Source organism: Paramisgurnus dabryanus, chromosome 1, assembly GCF_030506205.2.
Source record: "Paramisgurnus dabryanus chromosome 1, PD_genome_1.1, whole genome shotgun sequence".
Classification (NCBI taxonomy): domain Eukaryota; kingdom Metazoa; phylum Chordata; class Actinopteri; order Cypriniformes; family Cobitidae; genus Paramisgurnus; species Paramisgurnus dabryanus.
The window spans coordinates 47,416,025-47,437,375 of NC_133337.1; the positions used below are offsets into that span (position 1 = coordinate 47,416,025).

The 21,351-nt window shown below is 35.6% G+C and overlaps 1 protein-coding gene across 1 annotated transcript in view; it reads left to right on the plus strand.

The window, feature by feature from the left end:
- Positions 1-1,363: 1,363 nt before the first annotated feature.
- sema4gb (sema domain, immunoglobulin domain (Ig), transmembrane domain (TM) and short cytoplasmic domain, (semaphorin) 4Gb) overlaps positions 1,364-21,351 on the plus strand; it is a 30,516-nt gene continuing 10,528 nt past the window's right edge. Inside the window, exons 1-8 of the mRNA XM_065262504.2 lie at positions 1,364-1,476; positions 5,272-5,584; positions 14,392-14,543; positions 14,639-14,701; positions 16,860-16,958; positions 17,097-17,187; positions 17,267-17,380; positions 19,107-19,261. Coding sequence (XP_065118576.2) covers positions 5,455-5,584; positions 14,392-14,543; positions 14,639-14,701; positions 16,860-16,958; positions 17,097-17,187; positions 17,267-17,380; positions 19,107-19,261 — 804 coding nt within the window. The 5' untranslated portion in view covers positions 1,364-1,476; positions 5,272-5,454. The remainder of the gene's footprint in view (positions 1,477-5,271; positions 5,585-14,391; positions 14,544-14,638; positions 14,702-16,859; positions 16,959-17,096; positions 17,188-17,266; positions 17,381-19,106; positions 19,262-21,351) is intronic.

A 21,351-nucleotide genomic window follows, 5' to 3' on the forward strand; every position in this document is an offset into this window, starting at 1 on the left:
GAGATATCAGCTCATTTTCATGTTAAATGACACACCGAAAATGGCACATTTTTACACACCTACAAAGTAAAAATTTTAACTTAACTTGAAAGAAACATGTTCATTAATATAGATGTGAATATGAATGGTGCAAAATGGCAAATGTTTTGTAAAAAAATCTCAATATATTGCTTTGCTATTATTACTGCAATATCTACTTTGTAGTGGTGGAAGATAAATATTTTAAAGCATGTTATCACAGTATCCACTGAAGATGAATTTATGCATTTGAACTTTGTATTCCAATCCAAATCTTGCAGTTACTGAAGTAAAAACTTAATAGGGACATTTCACACAATGTTTTTAAGATGCAAATAAATCGTTGGTGTCCCCAGAGTACGTATGTGAAGATTTAGCTCAAAATGTCATATAGATAATTTATTATAGCATGTTTAAATTGCCACTTTGTGAGCAAAAATGTGTTTAAAATGCAAATGAGCTGATCTCTGCACTAAATGGCAGTGCTATGGTTGGATAGTGCAGAAGAAGGGGCGGTATTATCCCCTGCTGACATCACAAGGGGAGCAAAATTAAAATAAGCTATTTTTTCAAATGCTTGCAGAGAATGGTTTACAAAACTTAGTTACTGGGTTGATCTTTTCAAATTTTCTAGGTTGATAGAAACACTGGGTGGGGACCCAATACTAGCACGTAAACATGAAAAAGTCAGATGTTGATGATATGTCCCCTTTAACGGCACAGATAAGGCTAAGGACTAGGCCTTGGTTAATATTTAAGCATATTTTAAAAACATGCTTTAAAAAAAAGATAGCAAAAACAATAGCACTGGCATATTTTAGGATCGGCAGTATAAGTTCTTTTTTAAAATAAGACAGCTCAAACATGTGTTTTAGTCTAGGACACGTAGTTTACTCAAGTTACCATGCATTATTAATACAGACCTCTAGGTGGCATCCAACACAAGCAAAGCGACCGAATCACTGCAACATCATCCTCATTTATCTCCGACCCACTGCCTCTCAATAAATTCAAAGAAGGTGTCATTCCTAAAAACAACAGTGTTATAAATCATTTATAAGGTTGTAAACGTGCCCTCTAAAAATGCTTATACATATTAGAGCGAATAAGTTATTAAACCATAATAACTGCACGAAACATGCTTTTAATATAACATTTTAGACTTAATAGAAACAAACCCAGTTCAAAATGTTTGTTTCTTGCGCCATGTCAAGTTGCTCTTCGATGTCATTGCGACACAAAGTAGAGTAGAGGGGGCGAGGAGTCTCATCAATATTACTAAGTGGGCGTGATTAATTATTCAGTGGGCGTGGTCTGTTTTCACCTGAGGTGAAATCTGAGGAGGAATCGCATGTGGTTGCAGCGCAGTACACAGAAAGGAGGCATTAGAGGCAGAACAACTGTAAATCCTATGGACACACAGGCAGGCTGATGCTGACTTTTATCTGAAGCAGTGAGGTAATGTTAGTCTGTTTTACATGTGCTTTTGCGTTATGTATCATTATTATAACGTTGCGTGGCATATGCTTTAATGTAAACCCTCTGCATGCAGGTGAAAGTGAATTAGCTTAAGTGTCCTTTAAAAATACCGCAGTGGTGTGCAGTCTGATGGTACAACACATATAAGTCTGTTTTGAAATAAGTCTGATAAAAAAATATTTATTCCACATTTGTTATCTATCTATCTATCTATCTATCTATCTATCTATCTATCTATCTATCTATCTATCTATCTATCTATCTATCTATCTATCTATCTATGCTGTATATCTGCTTTGGAGGACTTTGCAGGACACTGATGTAAAGCTTTATTGAATTTATTGTTAAATAATTAATTTGCAGTCATTTCAAAGCATTAATCAAAAGTATTTAGTAGTCACAGAGGTGTTAGATAATAGATGTTGGTACAAGACCTCTGAGCAGGTGCATAATATGCTTTACTAACCAAGCTGTGAAAACATTGTCAGAAAGTGAATATGTTAGAAAGGTAATACCATTATCACTTGATTTAATTAACCCCAATGCGTCAGATAATGTGCTTATTAAAGACATCAAAGTAACTGCAAATATAATCTAAGCAGTCTCCAAGTCTTGCAGATGATGAATTTATAATCTGGGCAATGCTCCGAGCTACTTAGATGTTTCGTTTGTTAGTTTTGCTGTACTTGCCACTTCACTTCTAAAAAATTTAGTTAAAAAATATAAGTCAGTCAAATGGAAACATGACTGATCGTAATGCACTTATAATATGCTTTAAAAGATATGAAATGCACTATAGGCCATACGATTATACCGATGCTATAGGGAAAAAAAAGAAGTCCTTTGTGGGTTCTTATACTTTCTTAATTTTTGTGATATTCCAGATCAGTCGCGTTGGCAAAATGCGTGCTCTGCAGGACACATTGCATTTCCCACCTTAGTATAATTTTGCAAGATCTACCATATACAGTAATAGCAGCATATTGGTTATTTGCTTTAATAATTGTATTTTATGTATAATTGAAACAACAGAATTTAGTCTAAATAAAACAAAAAAGAATTTTTGGGAGGCAATAATAAGTATTATACTTTAAAAAATCCCCATTATTCACAAGACTTTCATTGCAGCTAAACTAGATTAAGTGCAGATGGAGAATTAACGAGACAGGCCATAAAATCCACATTTGGGTGACTGGAGGTATTTCATTGCCATCTGTGAAAATGTCAGGGTGGAAATATAGAATTTATTTTGCTTTCCTGACAGATGGCTATATCAGAACCGAATACTTATTTAGTTTTCTTTACATGCAAACATTAATGAGCTCAGAATGTATACAGTAGGGAGACATAAATATGACACCAGTGATAAAATTATACCTTTATATATGCTCATAAATGCAAATATTCCAGTAATTTTAGGTGTAAATGAATGCTAATGCTATGACTTTCTCAAGGTTTTTGCGTGCCTCCAACTTTTTTGCAACAGTTTGTGGAGGGTCTTTTTTTTCAAAATGACAATACCCATGTGCATTAAGCAAAGCCTATTAAAAATTAGTCGGGTGTTGAAGAACGTGACTGGTCTGCCAAAAGCCCAGACCTGAAGCCCTATTGATCATTTTTGGAAAGCACTGGAAGAGTGAGTCAGGCATGCCAACATTAATGCTCTTGTGTCTTGTTTAACATTTAATTTGAAAGCATGACTAAAAGCATAGATCCCTTCCCACCAATAGCTTGCTTGTAGTTGTCTTGTGTTTAGTTTTGATACTTGACTATAAAAATGAGCACACTTTGGCTTTAAGGTCCTTACTATATTGTATCTTGTCCTAGTTTTCAATGCACTGAGCAGGCAGACATTATCTTTTCAACATGCGTATGCAATAATGTCAAGGTGACATGTTGTTTGTTTATGCCACCCAATGAAGGGCACTCATTGTGATCACACTTATATGTTAACAGTATACGTCAGAATAGAAGAAAGACTTGTGAAATTAACTTATCGAGCAAGCAGCTAAAACGCAATTGTAAGGAACAGGAAAGTGGAGCACAGCAAAAACACTAAAATGTACTGTAGAGGAAATGAACAAAAAATGATAGGTTTGGTTACAAATATTCCTCAAAATATCCTCCTTCTTGTTTATCAGAACAAAGAAATGTATACAGTGCATTACCACCTTAGGCGTGCATTATTTTCTTATAATTCAACGGCCGGTTGTCAATTAAACAATGCAATATGCAGCACAATGGAATATGTAAGGAAAATTGACGATGGGCCGTTGAATTATAAGAAAATAATGCACACCTAACTTTGACAAGATAGGTGTGCGGTTTACAGAAAAATAATCAACACCCATTGAACATTTCTTAACCAATCAGAATAAAGCATTTAACAGACCTGTGGTATAAAATAATATATTTTTAAAACTACACTATAAAAAATTCTGGGTTATTTTCAACCCAGCATTTGGTCAAAAAAGGACGAGCTCAGCCCGCTGGGCTGTAATTTTAACCCATGCTGGGTTGTTTCAACCCAAAATCCTGGGTTGTGCTAACCCATTGTTGGTTTTAATATAAACATTTTCTGGGTTCAATCCAGCTGCTGGTCTTGTACTTTTTTGACCCAACACTGAGTTGAAAATAACCCAGAGTGTATATAACCAATACACGTGTTTCAGTCTTTCTACCTGAATCGGTCTAAAATTTTTGACTATATATAACTTTTAGAAGTATTGAAATAATTTAATTATTGCAAAACAGGCCGTGTGCATATTGTGGTATGCATAGGCCTTCAGAGAGGAACTGACTCACAACTATTTGTTATATAACTATGAAATCATGACATTTTTAATATTCTTTCGAATTGTTTTTTATTTTTGATGCACATTCAAAGAGATTGTCTCCCGTATGCAGTATATATTTATTTTTAATTACTGATTTCAGATTTTATGCATTTGCCACAAAAAATTTATCCAGAGCGACTTACAGTGCATTACAATTTTATTAATATGTGTATCCCTGGGAATCGAACCCCTATCCTATAAGTCTTTACCAGTGGCGCTACAGGAACACACTACAACGCTCCTTAAGTCCCGTTTTACTGTTTACTTTCACATATGTTTTTATTCGGAGCGAACTTTTGTGCATTCAAAGTATACACTTAAATATACACCTTTCTGAATGAATCAATTAAAATTGAGATGTACTTAAAAAAGTTACTTCACGCAAATCCATATTATGTTCATTTTCATCACCTTTTTTTTCTCTTAAAGGTGACATAGAATGATTGAACGGGGTATTTATCCTTGTTCTGTGATGTGACATGTAGACAAAAAAGTTTTTGTTTGGGTCTGTAATGCCTTAGAAGCTTCCTAAAAACCTCTCTCAGATAGCTCTATTAGGGTGGGGGATTTTAAACAAGTGGGGTTCCACCTATTTGGCTCCCCCTACTGGCTTAACTTGCAGTCTCATTACTGATTGGCTGACTTTGCTGCCACTCTAAAAATTTAGCCAATTATTTTAAAGTGGAGGGGCAGGGAGATGCCTGTGATGTCATAAGCATCAGTTTTTCAGATTGGGTCGTTTTCTGGCTGACATTTCTTAAGGAGGAATTTCTATGAGACTGAGATGTTTAGCATGTCTAGCACTTTTTGTATGTTTGTGAATATGGGTAGACGACCATTATTCAACAAAGACAAAGTAATAATGTTTTTTTATTCTCTGTCCCGTTTAATATGTATCTTAAGCATAAAAACTGACAAATTTTTCTTGTTAATACAGCGGGAAACCTTTGACAGAACAAAGATGAGTTAACTTAGCAAGCCGTGACTGCACTGTTGGAAGGGCAGCATGATGTAGTGAATCAGCGTCAATTACGCAACAACGTTATCTTCAGAAGAGTGAACGTATAACAATCTGCCTGGATCTGAGGAGAACCTCAACGTTTTTTACTTCCTATTGATCATGGGGCGTCCCAAACAGCTTATCTACATGGTGGTGGTGCTTGGTAGCCTAATATCTGCCATTTGGTGTTGGCCATTTGGACCTCTCCTTGATATGGATGTCACCCCTAGGATAACTGTGCACATCAATGGTAAGACTCTTATATAACTCAATGTCAGATTGTATCCTTGCGTAATGCATGCTATTAATTTAAACATTATGCTATGCATTATTAGATATAATGAAAGCTTTTTTTCTATATACTTTACCTTTGCTAATAAATGTTGCAGACTTTAAGTGTGTGTTAGTGTTTTGGCATTTCTCATAGAAACAGAAAATCACACATAAAGTATTGTTAATATCTCCTTAAATTCTTTTAGACAGCAGTGAGATTAAATGGAGAACAAACACAGATTTTTGGTTGCTGCTTCTGATATTTTTCTCCTCAGAAAAACTCTCTCCAGTAATCTCACACATGTCTCTAGAGTTTCAGAGTCAAACATTTCTTCAAATTCTTCCAAAATCGAATGATCTGAGGCTCTGAGCCTCAATTTGCAGTTTTTGGGTGTGTCATTTAACATGCAAATGAGCTGATAAGGGTTGCAAAGGGGCGGAACGTTTCCGGTAAATATTCCATTTTCCAAAATGGAAACTTAACAGGGAATTTATAGGTATTATTTGGAAATTTAGGGACATTTATATAAACTATATCATATACAAACATAAATAAAAATTTTGTTTGGTCATAAGCAAACATGCATGCAAGGTACTACAAATTTTAAAAATGGCATCTTGACTTGATTTAATTGTAAGTAGAACTTTAATTGTTTCTTTCACTGAGTAACACAAAAGCATAATAAACATTATTAAAGTTATTATAATAGTGCTAGCTTACTTTTAGATATCTGATTTACACACTAGCTTACACACAGCACAAAGAAGTTTTAAAGAGGACCTTTCACAAGAATCTTTTAAGATGTCATGTAAATCGTGGGTGTCCCTATGTGAAGTTTTAGATCAAAATACCATATAGATAATTTATTATAGCATGTTAAAATTGCCACTTTGTAGGTGTGAGCAAAAATGTGCAGTTTTTGGGTGTGTCATTTTATATGCAAATGAGCTGGTCTCTGCACTAAATGGCAGTGACATGGTTGGACAGTGCAGATTAAGGGGCGGTATTATCCCCTTCTGACATCACAAGCGGAGCCAAATTTCAATGACCTATTTTTTCACATGCTTGCAGAGAATGGTTTACCAAAACTAAGTTACTGAGTTGATCTTGATTAAATTGAATTAAATCTTGCAAAATTATGCAGCAAGATTTTTTAAACTACATTTAAGTTCCCTGTTCCCTGCAACTTTTTTCAAATTTCAATGTACTCCAATTAATTTCTGTAAAATTCCCATATATTCCCGTTAATTCCCAAGTTTCCGGCTTTGAAATTTTGCAACCCTAGCTTACAAACATTTTTAACACTTGTAACAACATTTTATATTAGTATAGTTTAGTTTTGTCCATTCAGTTTCACTTCTCCCGAGCGACAGACAAAAGGATGGTAACCTATGAAATGTCTCAGTTTTACTTTGGGTTCAGTCTGAGAAATGATGGTGGTCTGTGCCGTATCTGTTTGAATTTTGTTGCCTGACGGTATTATTAGAAGACCCTTATTTGTCCTGGCCCAGTTCATGTGGTTCACACAGAATTATATAGTGAGGTCACAGTTCCTCTTGTGAGGGGAGCCTAACACCAGTGCTCTGGAATGAAATGAATTTGAATATATTTGAGAATTAAAGTAATGAAACATATAACAGTGACCTTTAATTTCAGTTCTAAAACATGTTTGAAAAACCATTGGGATATTAAGCCATTTGTAAAGGACTGAATGTAATGGCATTTCGTATTAAAGGAGTTTCAGCTGGTCAAACTGTATAGTTTGATCATCGGTGTTGATCATTTTAAGCACAAACACAACCGATCTCTTTTAGTCATTTCTTCTCCACCGTTTTATTTTTCTCTTCTTCATGCTCTGATTGACTCTGAAGTCCTTGACCTATATTTGGACTCTCTCAGGAAAAGAAACAGAGACATGATTGCAGACATGCACGTGCGAGCATTAATGTTCTGCTAATCTTTTTAAACATCAGGCTTGTGCATCATAATATGGCTAAAATATATTAAAATTGAGAAAATTGTTGTGGTTTGCAATCTGAATGGGTGTATATACATCTCAGATCATTTGGTTCATAGCTGTTTGGTTGTTGTGGTGCTTAGCAGACCTGAAGTAACGCTGAAATAATACATGTATACATGTGTAGCTTGTCTAAGGTTGCAAGACGAAGGGAAAGTGCATCAGCAAGCTGATATTGAGAACGTTCAGACATTTCTCTGGTGTTAAGTGTTTGTCTTGGAATGTTATATGAGATTATATACACCAAATGTGCCTTCATGTAATCTTATTTAAGTGATAAATAAGGTTACGGGAATATTTCAATGCTCCTGAGGTAATAAAATCACTGTAGCTTCCCACATTGTAATTACAAGATTCTGTGAAAATATCAGATGTATGTATTATTATTATTAAATGTATTCTACATATTAACATGTACAGAAATTGTTTTTCCGCCTGCAATCTCTAAATATGAAAACATATCCAGCAGTTGCCATGCGCTGGATTGGCCATCTGTCCAGGGTGTATATTGCTTGAGGCACAAAATGTTAGGATGGGATCCAACCCTCCCATGATCCTGCTGAGGAAAAGCGGATTCGAAGAATAGATGAAGTTATCCATAGTCACAAATGAATTTTTGGTAGTTAGATGGTGTGAGTACCTGCTGCACTCCAATGCTGAACATCTGATAACCAACAGCACAGCATGTGAGGTTTGTGTTGTGCAACCTGTACACAGCATGCATTTGAGTCCAGGCAAACAGTTGCAGAAATAACCAGATCTATATTTGCTGTTCGGCCAGCAAGGTAACATTTGTTGAAAAGACTGAAGAACACAGTACAGGCGTTTAAAATGCTTGTCGGGCGTTTCAGCGTTGAGTGTTGTTTGCTTTAGTCACTGTTTAAGAGTGATGGCTTTCCTTTGGGACTCACAAAGTGTAGGCTTTATAATCCTGAACGAAAAAAATTTGCGTGGGGGATGTTGTTGTCTTGGTGACAGGATTCAAATGGTGGCATCTACTTCTTTCTTTTAAAGCAGAAATAACATCAATAAGAAGTATGCATCTGTGGTTGCTTGCATTGCATTATGGTTCTTATGGCAATAATAGAATATAATAGTCACTGTAAAAAAGTTATATCTACTTATAAAAGTAATTTATCTGAGTTAATTCAACTTAAAAATATTAGTTTTTTCACAACTTTTTGAGTTAAAGGTGGTGTGTATAAAGTTTAGTGGCATCTAGTGGTGAGATTGCAAATTGCAAGCACCAGCTCATCCCTCAATTTCAAAACGCGTATGGGTGATTCTCACGAAATCCAGATTTAGATGGTGTCTAGCATCAGATTTTTAAAAAGCCCTTGAAGCCAATTTTTTTGCACATATAAGAGGTCTGAACTTACTATAACCATTATTTTTAGAGGATTTAAAACATATTTCCTATAGAATTATTTAATTTTTTTTAATTATCATTATCAAAAATTATCATTACCGCAACATGATATTACATTAAATATATGCATTTACAAACTCATGTTTCGGTAATGAGAACTTAAAAGTTGTCTAGGTACTATGACAAACAAAATTTCAACTTTTATCTGGAGAAAAAAAAAAGAACTGCTTACCTGGAGCCATCTTGAGTGTCACAGTCAATTATGTCCCTTCCAACAATTTTTTTTTTTGAAAATGTTAGTTCCTTGAGGGCTTAAACAATGACTGAAAATTGTTGCGGAGGATGAGAAAATTGATCTTGGAGACATTTATATTCCTTATTATTGTCTCTACATATACCACATGTTTATTTACTGTAAATGTTTATAGTATAACATGCACTGAAGCTATTTATTTTTTTGATTTTTAATTATACATTTTCCATGTCAAAGAACCCAAATCCAGTCATGGACACGTTGCGGTAATGAAAATTTTTCTTTAAATGTGGAAAAAACAACAAAATTGGTTTGTATGATGTCATTTGAAATCATGTGCAAAATTGTACATGAAGAGATGTTTGTAACTGTATGCTTCTTATTTTGCATTTACTTCTTTTATCAAAATGTTTAATGACACCTCATAAGTCTAATTTCGCGAGAATCACCCATATAGGAGCCACCCCCAGAAAAACATGTCGCCGTCTGAAACAACGTAGGGACTAAAAGCGCTCTGTAGAACAGTTTGTCCATTTAGGGGTACTGTACACTTGACATAAACTATTTAAACACTTTTTGTGTATATAGTTTGTGTATTGGGCCATATCTTTTTCCATCATAGAAGTCAGGTTTTTGATGCATGTCAGTTTTACAGTCAACAGGCTATTATCACTTGATTTTGCTACACAGATGAATAGTGTTTGTCCTTGACACATTATTACTGCAGTTTGATCGTTACTGTGGTAGCTAATAGGGTTTAAAATGCATCTTGGTGATGCGCAATTGTGGTTGTGTAATGTTGATCACGTCTGCAGCTGACTGCTCTCACCCATGTCAGTATTTATTCAGTCAGCATGTGCCCTTTAGCAGACACGGCTCTGATTAGACATGTGACTGCCCGGTCTGCCTGTCCGACTTTGTTTGGACCAGGGTTGGGGTGAGTCAACAGTCAAGTCATGCTCGCGCACACACAAACTTTGATCATTTAGCATCATTTAACTGCTTAAGGTAAGAGCAACCATTGATGTATTGTACACTACACACACCCCTGTACCATGTACACATATAGTTTCACACTCTCATAATAAAATCTTAAAGGGGACATTTCACCAGTCTTTTTTAAGATGTAAAATAAGTTTTTGGTGTCCCCAGAGTACATATGTGAAGTTTTAGCTCAAAATATCATATAGATAATTTATGATAACATGTTAAAATTGCCACTTTGTAGGTGTGAGCGGTGTCCTTTTAAATGCAAATGAGCTGATCTCTGCACTAAATGACGGTGCTGTGGTTGGATAGTGCAGATTAAGGGGCGGTATTATCCCCTTCTGACATCACAAGGGGATCCAAATTTTAATTACATATTTTTAACATGCCTGCAGAGAATCGTTAACCAAAACTAAGTTACTGGGTTGATCTTTTTCACATGTTCTAGGTTGATAGAAGCTCTGAGGACCCAATTATAGCACTTAAACATGGAAAAAGTCAGATTTTCATGATATGTCCCCTTTAATTTCATTAATGTTATATAGAGATACACACACTCTATGCAGTTTGCATAATAATGAGCAGTTTTGAAGGTTATAATTGGTCATGTGGTTGAAATGAGGTTCCTGTTTTCATTCTAGAGAACAGCAAACACTACGACAACGGGAGACCTTGGGCTCTGTGTTGACGCTGGCCATTGATCTGTTAGCCTTGTCTGGTTTTATTAAGTAGAGTACACTTAATCTAGCCGTTATATGGAACCACTAATACTCAGTGACTTCACTATCCTGTTCCTATTTTTTCACATGATATGGCCTTTTGGGTGACCCTCCCTGTAAAATCCAGGCTAAAGTCTCATAATCTAATTATGAGCATCAAAATTTAATTTCAATGACTTTATTCAGTCAATATTAAAGAGCACCTATTGTCCAATTCACGTTTTTACATTTCCTTTGGTGTGTAAGTGTGTATTAGTGTGAACAATATGCAAAGGTACAAACTCCAAAGTAATCGAATAACGCAAGTTATCATTGCCAGTGTAAATCTCTTTTCTTGGACTACAACAAACACACGGATTGTAGGCAACAGTTTACTTCCTTGGATTGGTGATGTAGACAAGACCGACATTATCATAATTCCTCCCGCTTTTTCTCACAGCCTGTAAGGCTGTTTACATTAATGCGTTTATCCTTTAAAACGCGTTACTTTTGCTACGTTTACGCCTTTCATCTACACTACACCACCGTTTTTGACCCTCATAAACGGATTTGTTCGCAAACGCTGCAGACCCTGTTTTAGTTTGAGAACTCAGAAGTTGCGCTGAGTGTAAATGAACGAAGACGGAGTCTTATGTAAACGAACAGCTGATGTTAACGTGACAGCGCATCATTTTCAAAGTAAAAATTATTTTATTCAGGTAAATGGAGGTTTGCAACGGAGGTTTTGCCAAAAATAGTAAACACCTACCAACCAGCTATTATAAACGCTATATCGGATTATTTTAACAGGTATCCTTATAGATAATGTCTGTTTTATATTTATGTTTGAGTATTGTTGAGTTTGAATATTGTTGTAATTTTGTTTAAATTTAGTTCGCTTATTACGAAAGATAGACTGTAATTTTAAACGCCATAGGGCGTTGTAAAGGCCAATATGAAGGGAGAATTGTAATGGGTCAGACATTATTTTTGAGTTAAATTTAAGTTTTGTTTGCTACTTTAAAATGAATTTCGTTTCATATAATTTGTCTCTTAATTTTAATCAATGTTTTGTTGATAAGTTTTGTGAATATAAATTAATAAAAACAATAAACTCAACGTCATTAATATAATGCTCGTTTAGGCGCTTGCGCTTTTAGCTATCTCTGTGTTGCTAGCGGAGGACGTGCACGGACCTCGCACACTTTTAAAACTTAATGCAATAAGCATTTCTGTAGGCTAAAGCTATACTTCACCTCTTACTATGTTTGATTGAAGTTTGCATTTGCTGAAATTTATTTTTGCTTCAAGTTCGTTTAGTACTGTTCACTTGAATGCTTTCTTTTTAAATCATAAAGACCTTTCTGTTTAGTTATAAAATCAAAATGCTCTAATATAAACAGGGCCTAAGTTAACTCCTGTAAGCATTGCATTGTGAGTGAATCTTTCAAACATGGTAAGGAGCGTCACATTTTCGGCTGACATCAGTGGTATTCAGGTCAATCACAACGTACAGATTAGCTGGCCAATCAGAGACACAGAGCTTTTTAAATCCGTGCATTTTAGGCAGAAAGTGAAATCTGGAGCTATAAAAATGTACAGTGTGTTTTTTCAACCAAACCACACGAACACATTATACCAAATGCACAAAATAAAGTTTTTTAGCAATTAAATAGCTGCTCTTAAGATATCAAGGTTATATTTTCATAGAATGTTATTTACATTATGTAGTATAATTTAATGTAGAAAATGACAAAAAATTACCATAGCTGGGTTTCTTACAGTAAGCATTACAAATTTTAACCCCTTAGCTGGCGCTGTCCTGTGAGCAGGACACTTGAGTTTCAATATTTTGCATGTAAGTTTTAATTTATCACGACAAAATATATATCACATTTAAAAAACTTTAAGCAGTAATAATAATGCAATGACAGTAATTTATTAATTTGTGACAAGAGTATGCAGCAAACCGTTGACACCTAGTGGCCGCTGTTGGTAAAACCAGTAAAAGTGTAACACAAACCTGATTTTTTTGTGACAATTTTATGTATAAAATATATACTTTATTGCATTAATTTTTATTTATTACAATAAATGTAAACTGCTATTACATTTTTTCATTTCTTATTTCCCTTCCAGACACTTCCGTGAAAAACCTTTCACCCTCCCACTCAAAAAGGGCTGCGCCATTTAAAGGGTTTTAAGTCTTCGATTTAGGCATTTAAAGGGGGTGAAGACTAGACCCAGTTGTCCACCTACCCATTTACTGCAATAATAAAAAAAATCAAATAGAAATGATTAGTGACGAGTCATTTTGTGCTTAAATATATTTGATGTATTAAATAAATGAACTTTCATATATTTAATAACTATGAATCTCTGTTCTGTTAACCTCACATTCCCATCATTTCTGTTGTGTGTGTATAAGGATCAGAAGCGGTACGGCTATGTGTTGTGTGTGCGCTGTGTGTATACATAGTCCAAGGACACATTATGTGTGTGTGTGTGTCCTGGGCTCAAAGGCTTTTGTGTCCTCTCTCAGCTTACCGTCATCTCTGTACTCATCACTGTGGGTTACATTACGGTAACTTTCTCTATCTACACAATGGGACACAAGGATTAACTACAAACACAGAATGGCGTCACTTAGCCTAAGATCTGCATTGGTGTTTGCATAACTTCATATTTTCTTTCCTGTTATGAGTAATGTTTAGCCGCTGGCTTTCTAATGCGCACAGCAACCCTATGGTCTATTCTGACCTTTTTGACGGACAGTTAACTTATCATCTTGTCTTTAGACATGCCACTTTCTGTTCTGTTGACTTGGACTATAATCTTCATTTATATATTGTGTATACTTAGATGCTTATGGTATATGGATATGGTATATTTAGATACCAGATTTGGTGTATATGGTAGCCGGTGCCGATAAATAACCACAGTGTATTGGGGAAGGATGTTTTGCATGGTAGGGGGAGGGCATGTTTGCCCTACTACTGCCATGTTTCATCAGTACCACACAGCCACATCTCAACATGAAGCAGGAAATCTCAGCATGCATACAGAGAAGTGTGTTTAAAAAAACCTTCACTATTCACATATTTAACTATCAATATCACTACAGATACTAACAGGAAGTTACTAAACAGATAAAGCATATAAGACCACCATTTAAACCTTATTTTTTAAGTATCAATGCATAGTAGTGCATTGAAGTAAAAACAGCAGATTTTGCAGATCTGAGCGCAGATCTGAAACTCTAATGGAGATATTTCTGAGATTTCTGGGTCTTTTTCTCCGGAGAAATATTTAATATGCACAAGACTTTCAGCCAAATGCTCTCCTTTCAATCTCACTGATATATACGACATAACTGAGATTTCATCTGTCGTATTTCTTTCTTATGGGATGCCTTTTTTGTCCCTGTTTTTCTAACTGGGTCTCTCTCACCATCTGCAGGGCTGCTGGGCTGTAATCGGTTTCATGGGGCTGCTGTGAACTACAGCTCACTGTTGCTGGAGGATGCCTCAGGATTTCTGTATGTTGGAGCCAGAGAAGCCATTTATAAAATGGACACCACCAACATTTCTGACACCAATAACACAACTTCTGTGAGTTTTGCTTTTAAAACAAGTTTTGACGTGTTACATTTCTCAAACCAATGCGGTTGAGCTGATACTTGTATTTGCTGTTTATTTCCATGCAGTTGGAGTGGGCAGCATCTGCTGAACAGAAGAAACAGTGCCTGAGCAAAGGCAAAAACAATAAGGTATTGCTATTCTTGATGTGTACAATATCCTGCCCCAAATAAATTTCACTCTTGTATGGCATTGCATTAGCAACTGAAGGTGGGTGGGGTTCCCAGGATTTCACATATACAGTGAAATGTTTTTATGTTTAAGTGAATTAAAGCATATATCAAATTCAGAGCCAAATAAAGTGGTTTGGACCTATTGGCAACTGCCAACAGTAGATCAATATAATCTCATTTTGAGGTTGAAGTACAAGTTCAGTACAGAAGTGAATTAAAACGAATTGCTATTCAAGAACATTTTAAAAGGGTGAGTGAAGAAAGATGTAGTATCCATATAAATATATTATAGTGCTAAATGGATTTGTATATACATTATACTTACAATTATGCATTTGGCAGACTACCAAACTCTTTTTTTTTTTCAGAATAAAAGATACATAAATTGGGACGGTACCTTTTAAAAAGGCCCTAATATTTACAAATATGTACATTTGAGGTACCAGTATGCACCTTTTAAAACAGGGTTAGATGCTTCTACACCATTCTGAATTTGAGGATTAGTTATGGTTAGGGATAGGGTTTTTACAGAAATTTTGTTCATGGGTCTACAAAGTACAGTATGTTGATCCAGGAACATGTCTCACTTTGCAAAATCAGGTTGAGTTAAAGGAAAACTAAAATTTTTCAATATTTTACTATGTAATTACATCAACTTAAACGAATTAATACATACCTATCTTTATTTTATGCATGCACTTAATCTTTGTACAGCACTTCGTGAATGTGTTAGCATTTAGCTTAGCACGATTAATTTCTTAGGATCCAAACAGGGATGAATTTAGAAGCCACCAAACATTTCCATGTTTTCCCTATTTAAAGACTGTTACATGAGTAGTTACACAAGTAAGTGGTGACACCAGAGCCGACCCTGACCTTCTGGGGGCCCTAAGCAACTTTGTGATGTCATCGGGTTCATAAAAAACATTCACAGTCTCTGCTTAAAGGTAGCTATAAACAAAATGTTAACCAAAACACGTATTATCTTATATCTGTAAATTTTTGCCACATGTACATTACTGTGACACTCATCAGAATACTTCCTAATTATAACACTGACACATGTTTTGTGAAAAGCCCTTTAATCTGTTACATTAGTACTTAGACATTTTTTTAAGATGTAGATTGTCAGGGAATCAAATTTAAAATTATGAATAAAATTAAACCAAAATAGCTGTCAGATAAACTATAACAAATAACTCAACAGCTGCATATATGGACTGACAACTGGAATTAAAGGATCGTAAGATCACTCGCCAGCTGGTCTGTGCAGCGCTGCATGAAGTTAAGAACAAGGGGGCCCCCTACTGGTACGGACCCTACGCAGCTCGCGTAGCCTGTGTATAGGGAGGATCGGCTCTGGGTGACACAAAATAAAACGTGGAGATTTTCTAAGCGGATAAAGAATGAGAACTATATTGTATGGCGGAAGAGCACTTAGTTTGTAGCACTTCGACATCGGACGCAGTAAAATTGATGGAAGTTTGAGCGAGTGGGGGAGTAGATGATGTTAAAAACTAAGTGCTGTTCCGCCATACAATATAGTTCTCATTTTTTATTCGCTTAAAAAATTGTCACGTTTTATTTTGTGCCACCATACTTACTCATGTAACTACTCATGTAACAGTCTTTAAACAGGGAAAACATGAAAGTGTTTGGTGGCTTCTAAATTCATCCCTGTTTGGATCCTAATGAATGAATGGGGCTAGGCTAAATGCTAACACATTCACGACACGCTGTACAAAGATTAAGTGTATGCATCGAAAAAATATTGGTATGTATAAATTCGGAATGGAAAATGGAAAGTTGAGGTAGGAACAAAGTAAAATATTGATGTTTTCCTTTAAGGGGTTTGGTCCAGATAGGGAGTGAAGGGATGACCTTTACAAAAATTATCCATGTAGTTATTATGATTTTGGTGTATTGATTACAATTGGCAAAACCATGGTTATTTTGTGGTAACTATACTAAGCATGCTTTTTGTTTTAACTTTAGTAAACCATGGCTCATTTTTGTAAGTGGAAGGTGCAGAGTAAGGTTTCGAAAACCCAAAAACTTCCTATGGTACTGTTTGTAAAGTGATTTCTAGACTGTTTTCTTTTTGATTTGATTACAGACAGAATGTTACAACCATGTACGTTTCCTGGACCGATACAATGACACTCACCTGTACACCTGTGGGACTCATGCATTCAGACCACGCTGTGCTTACATAGTGAGACGTTTAACTCTGTCATTCTCTGTCTATCATATTGTACATGCAATGTGATTGTGAGTGTTTAAAAAATATTTAGAAGATCCACATTATTGCAAGAAACAGCAGGGTGCTTAACTAGTCCCCTATCTTTGACAGGACGTGGCACGCTTCACTTTTGGACGATTTGAGGAGGGAAAGGAGAAATGTCCTTATGACCCTACAAAAGGATACACTGGATTTATAATCGGTAATAGAAAGTTAATTATAATTTTTTTTATGTGTGCGCGTTTGTATTCTTTCAGTAGATGTATAATTTCCTTTTACAGATGGTGAGATGTATTCTGCCTCCCAGTATGAGTTTCGTAACATCCCTGATATCAGACGCAACTTTCCCTTTCCCAACTTAAGAACGGATGATTCCCCAACAAGTTGGCTGCTGGGTTTGTACAACCATTTATTTACAGGGGATGTTGTGGGCAGTTGAGTTTTAGTTCATATCAATATTTTTTCTAGAATGTTCTGGTGCATAGATATGGCTTGAATCCTTTCTTTTGTTGAAAAGTAATTTTTTCGTCTGATTTATTGCCTGCCAGATTGTCTCTGAAAGAAGTAAGAGCACACCTTTCTGCAATAAGCACCTCAATTTCAAAGTCGCAATAAAATGGAAGTAGCTATTGTCTTATTTTCCCAGTTGTGATGTATATATTTGAGTGAAACGACTTCTGGTGGACTTGAATTTGTCTATTGAGAACTGATTGGATCGTTGTAAGTTGGGTCATGTTGCTAATGACCCAATTGCTAATCGCTGCGATCTTTTCCCGGACCCCGTCCCAAGCCATTCCTATTGACCGAAATTAAAGAGAGATCGTTTTCAAGGAGGGGGGAGATTAGCGTTTGCAATTAAAGATTATGAGGGCACATTCATTTTTTTAAAGAATCAGACTTTTTCCATGTTTAAGTGCTATAATTGGATCCCCAGTGCTTCTGTCAACCTTAAAAATGTAAAAAAGATCAACCCGCTAACTTAGTTTTGGTAAACCATTCGCAGCAAGCATGTGAAAAAAATAGGTCATTAAAATTTGGCTCCCCTTGTGATGTCAGAATTTAATTTTAATCCGCTCTATCCAATTGCAGCACTGCCATTTAATGCAGAGATCAGCTCATTTGCATATACAATGACACACCCAAAAACAGCACATTTTTGCTCACACCTTCAAAGTGGCAATTTTAACATGCTATAATAAATTATCTATATGGTGTTTTGCGCTAAAACTTACATATGTACTCTGGGGACACCAAAATTTATGTTACAAAAGTCTTGTGAAATTTCCCCTTTAAAAATAATGAAGCTCACAGATAAGACATTTGTAAAAAAAAAAACACACAATATTCCAAAAAAAGTTTTTAATTTCAATTTCATGATTACTTTAAGGATAATATTGGTGTAGGAAGAGTTAAAAACTGTTTAAGTTTAAATGGAACATTTTACAAGACTTTTTTAAGATGTAAAATAAATCTTTGGTGTCCCCAGTACGTATGTGAAGTGACCCTTTGTAGTTGTGAGCAGAAATGTACCGTTTTTGGGTGTGTCCTTTTAAATGCAAATGAGTTGCACTAAATAGCAGTGCAGTGGTTGGATAGTGCAGATTAAGGGGCGGTATTACCCCCTTCTGACATCACAAGGGGAGCCAAATTTCAATTACCTATTTTTTCACATGCTTTCAGAGAATGGTTTACCAAAACTAAGTTAATGGGTTGCTCTCTTATACATTTTCTAGGTTGATAGAAGCACTGGGAAGCCCAGTTATAGCACTTAAACATGGAAAAGTCTGATTTTCATGAAATGTCCCCTTTAATCCTTAGAGGTTTGTTTAAATCCCTTATTCCAACTATAAGCCCAGTCAGAGCATTATTGACTTTTAATAAACTCAGTACATTGGGACCTACTGTTATATGCATAAAGCTGAAGGTGGCAAAATTCAGTGTGGTTTTTTTTCAATAATAAAGGAAGTAGTATGATTAAAATGAACGCAAGATCCAAAATAAGCAATTTAATCAATAAACACTGTACTTTGAGACTTTTCACAGACACTATAATATCTGTACAGCACATAATTGGTTCATTGTGGTGCGGGCAGCAGCTAATGTTTATGTTCTCGCTTGCAGAGGCGGATTTTGTCGGCTCAGCGTTTTTGAGAGAGAGCGCCAACAGCTCTATCGGGGACGATGACAAACTCTACTTCTTCTTTACTGAAAAGAACGTGGAACCGACCGCTTACTCCAGCCAGACCAAAGTGGCCCGGGTGGCCCGCGTATGTAAGGTGAGAACCAGGTGGCGAGATGTGTTTTGTTAATAAATCAGTCAGATTATTTGATACCATTGTGCCACATTAAAATATGTGAAACAGTCCGTAAAAAGTCTTTTTTTTTGGTGATTTTTTTAATGTGATTTCTACCTAAAATCATCCTATATAATGTTAAGAACATTCTGTGAAAATATAACCTGCGTTGATATCTTTGGTGGTATTATTATAATAAGAGCTCCTTATGACATCATAAGGAGAGCCACATTTCAGCGACCTATTTTTTCATGTGCTTGCAGAGAATGGTTTACCAAAACTAAGTTACTGATTTTTTTTTACATTTTCTAGGTTGATAGAAGCAATCATAGCACTTAAACATGGCAAAAGTCAGATTTTCATGCCATGGCCCTTTTAAAACTTAAAACCTAATAAATTATATGCTGCATAAAGAATAAAAAGCATATTTTAAGACCATGATTTTTTTTATTGTGACATTATTAATAGTAAACAGTTCCTTCGTACATATAATGCATAACTACTGTATTTAAATGAGCCAAAATCTCATCTCATCCCCACATTCCTCAATGGAGGTAAATTCTTTGTTTTTTCCACTGTTGCCGGGCAGATGAAAACACCACACCCCAAACTCTATCTTTTTCCCACACATACTCTACCATCTGCATTACTTTCATCTCATTTAACTTCTTCACCGTGCTGGAATGAACCACCCCACATTTTTCCCTACTGGTATATCTTCATTACTTCACGCCTGCATTGACTCAATATCTTCATGGCTCTGGGAAGCAGGTCAGGTCCCTCACTGGTTGACTTACTGGGTTAGGAGAAAGAGAGCATCTCTAGTTCAAAGTAGGCCACACCACACATCCATAGGCTACACCCAAACACAGATACAAACAGGCTTACAGTATATGGCACAATCCCTTATAGAAGTAGAAAGAAAGAAGATTGAATAAATCTATGGTTGTATTTCTGTTAAGGTGCTTTATCAGTGACATGATAATCTGATATGTAGGTCATATAACAAGAAGAAAGAGTAGAAAAAGATCTTACCCTTTTTCTGTCCACCTTTCGTGTGAGTCTTCTTAGCCTGTCTTCTTGAATGAATTTGAATTGACACCACAATTAGCCTGCATGGCCTTAGGTTACTATAGCCTAATGGAACCCGAGCAGAAGACCATTTGCACATTTAGGGCGGTTTCTTTGGCCAAAACTGTGTCATTTTAAGCAGATTGTTTAATTTAGTGGACATTAACCTGCCAGCACTCGGTGCATTTGGCTGTGATACACTCTCAGGGGTATATGTGAATTATGCTAAAAGCCCTCGGGTTAAGTGTTGAACCTGGTAGAAATACATCAGATTATGAAAACATGATTATTTGTACCTCTGATTTGACACTTCCTGTGTGATGCATATATTATACATATATATACATAATCATAATTGGACATTTTAAAGGAATAGTATGAAAATTCACTCAGAATTTACTCATCCTCATGCCATCCCAGATGTATTTCTTCATCAAATAATATATTATAAAACGCTCCGTTCTGGTTCTTCATTCTGTTGGTTGAAACGCGTTCTAAGCTGTGATAAAATACGTTGCTACGTACTGATTTATGAAAATAAACACTACAGTCTTCATAATTTTTATTTTTCTACAGTTGCACAATTAATGGCGATATTCAGATAAATGACAATAAATATTGTTGAGTCATCTTGTCAATAAAGAGAAAACACTCCCTGAGGAGTTTCTACCTCAAATCCATATTTCCGCTTTTATCCACTAGGTGGCGATCTTACACTGTCACATTCACTCAACACTAAAAACAGTGTAAGTTTTGATCAGGCTCTGAATCTGATCTCTTTAAAAAGTTCTTCACAAAAATGGAATTATCTCACTTTTTTTTTAAGCGGAGCGTCTGTTTAATATATTTTATGTTTATTTAAAGAAGATCATTTTTCTGGAAGGCATTAAACTAAAACTGGGGGGAAACTTAAAAAAAAAATGCTTAATGGAAAAGAGTTAAGCATGCTTCCAAGCACTCTGTTGCAGCCACACTTGATTCTGAGGAACTACTTTGTTTGG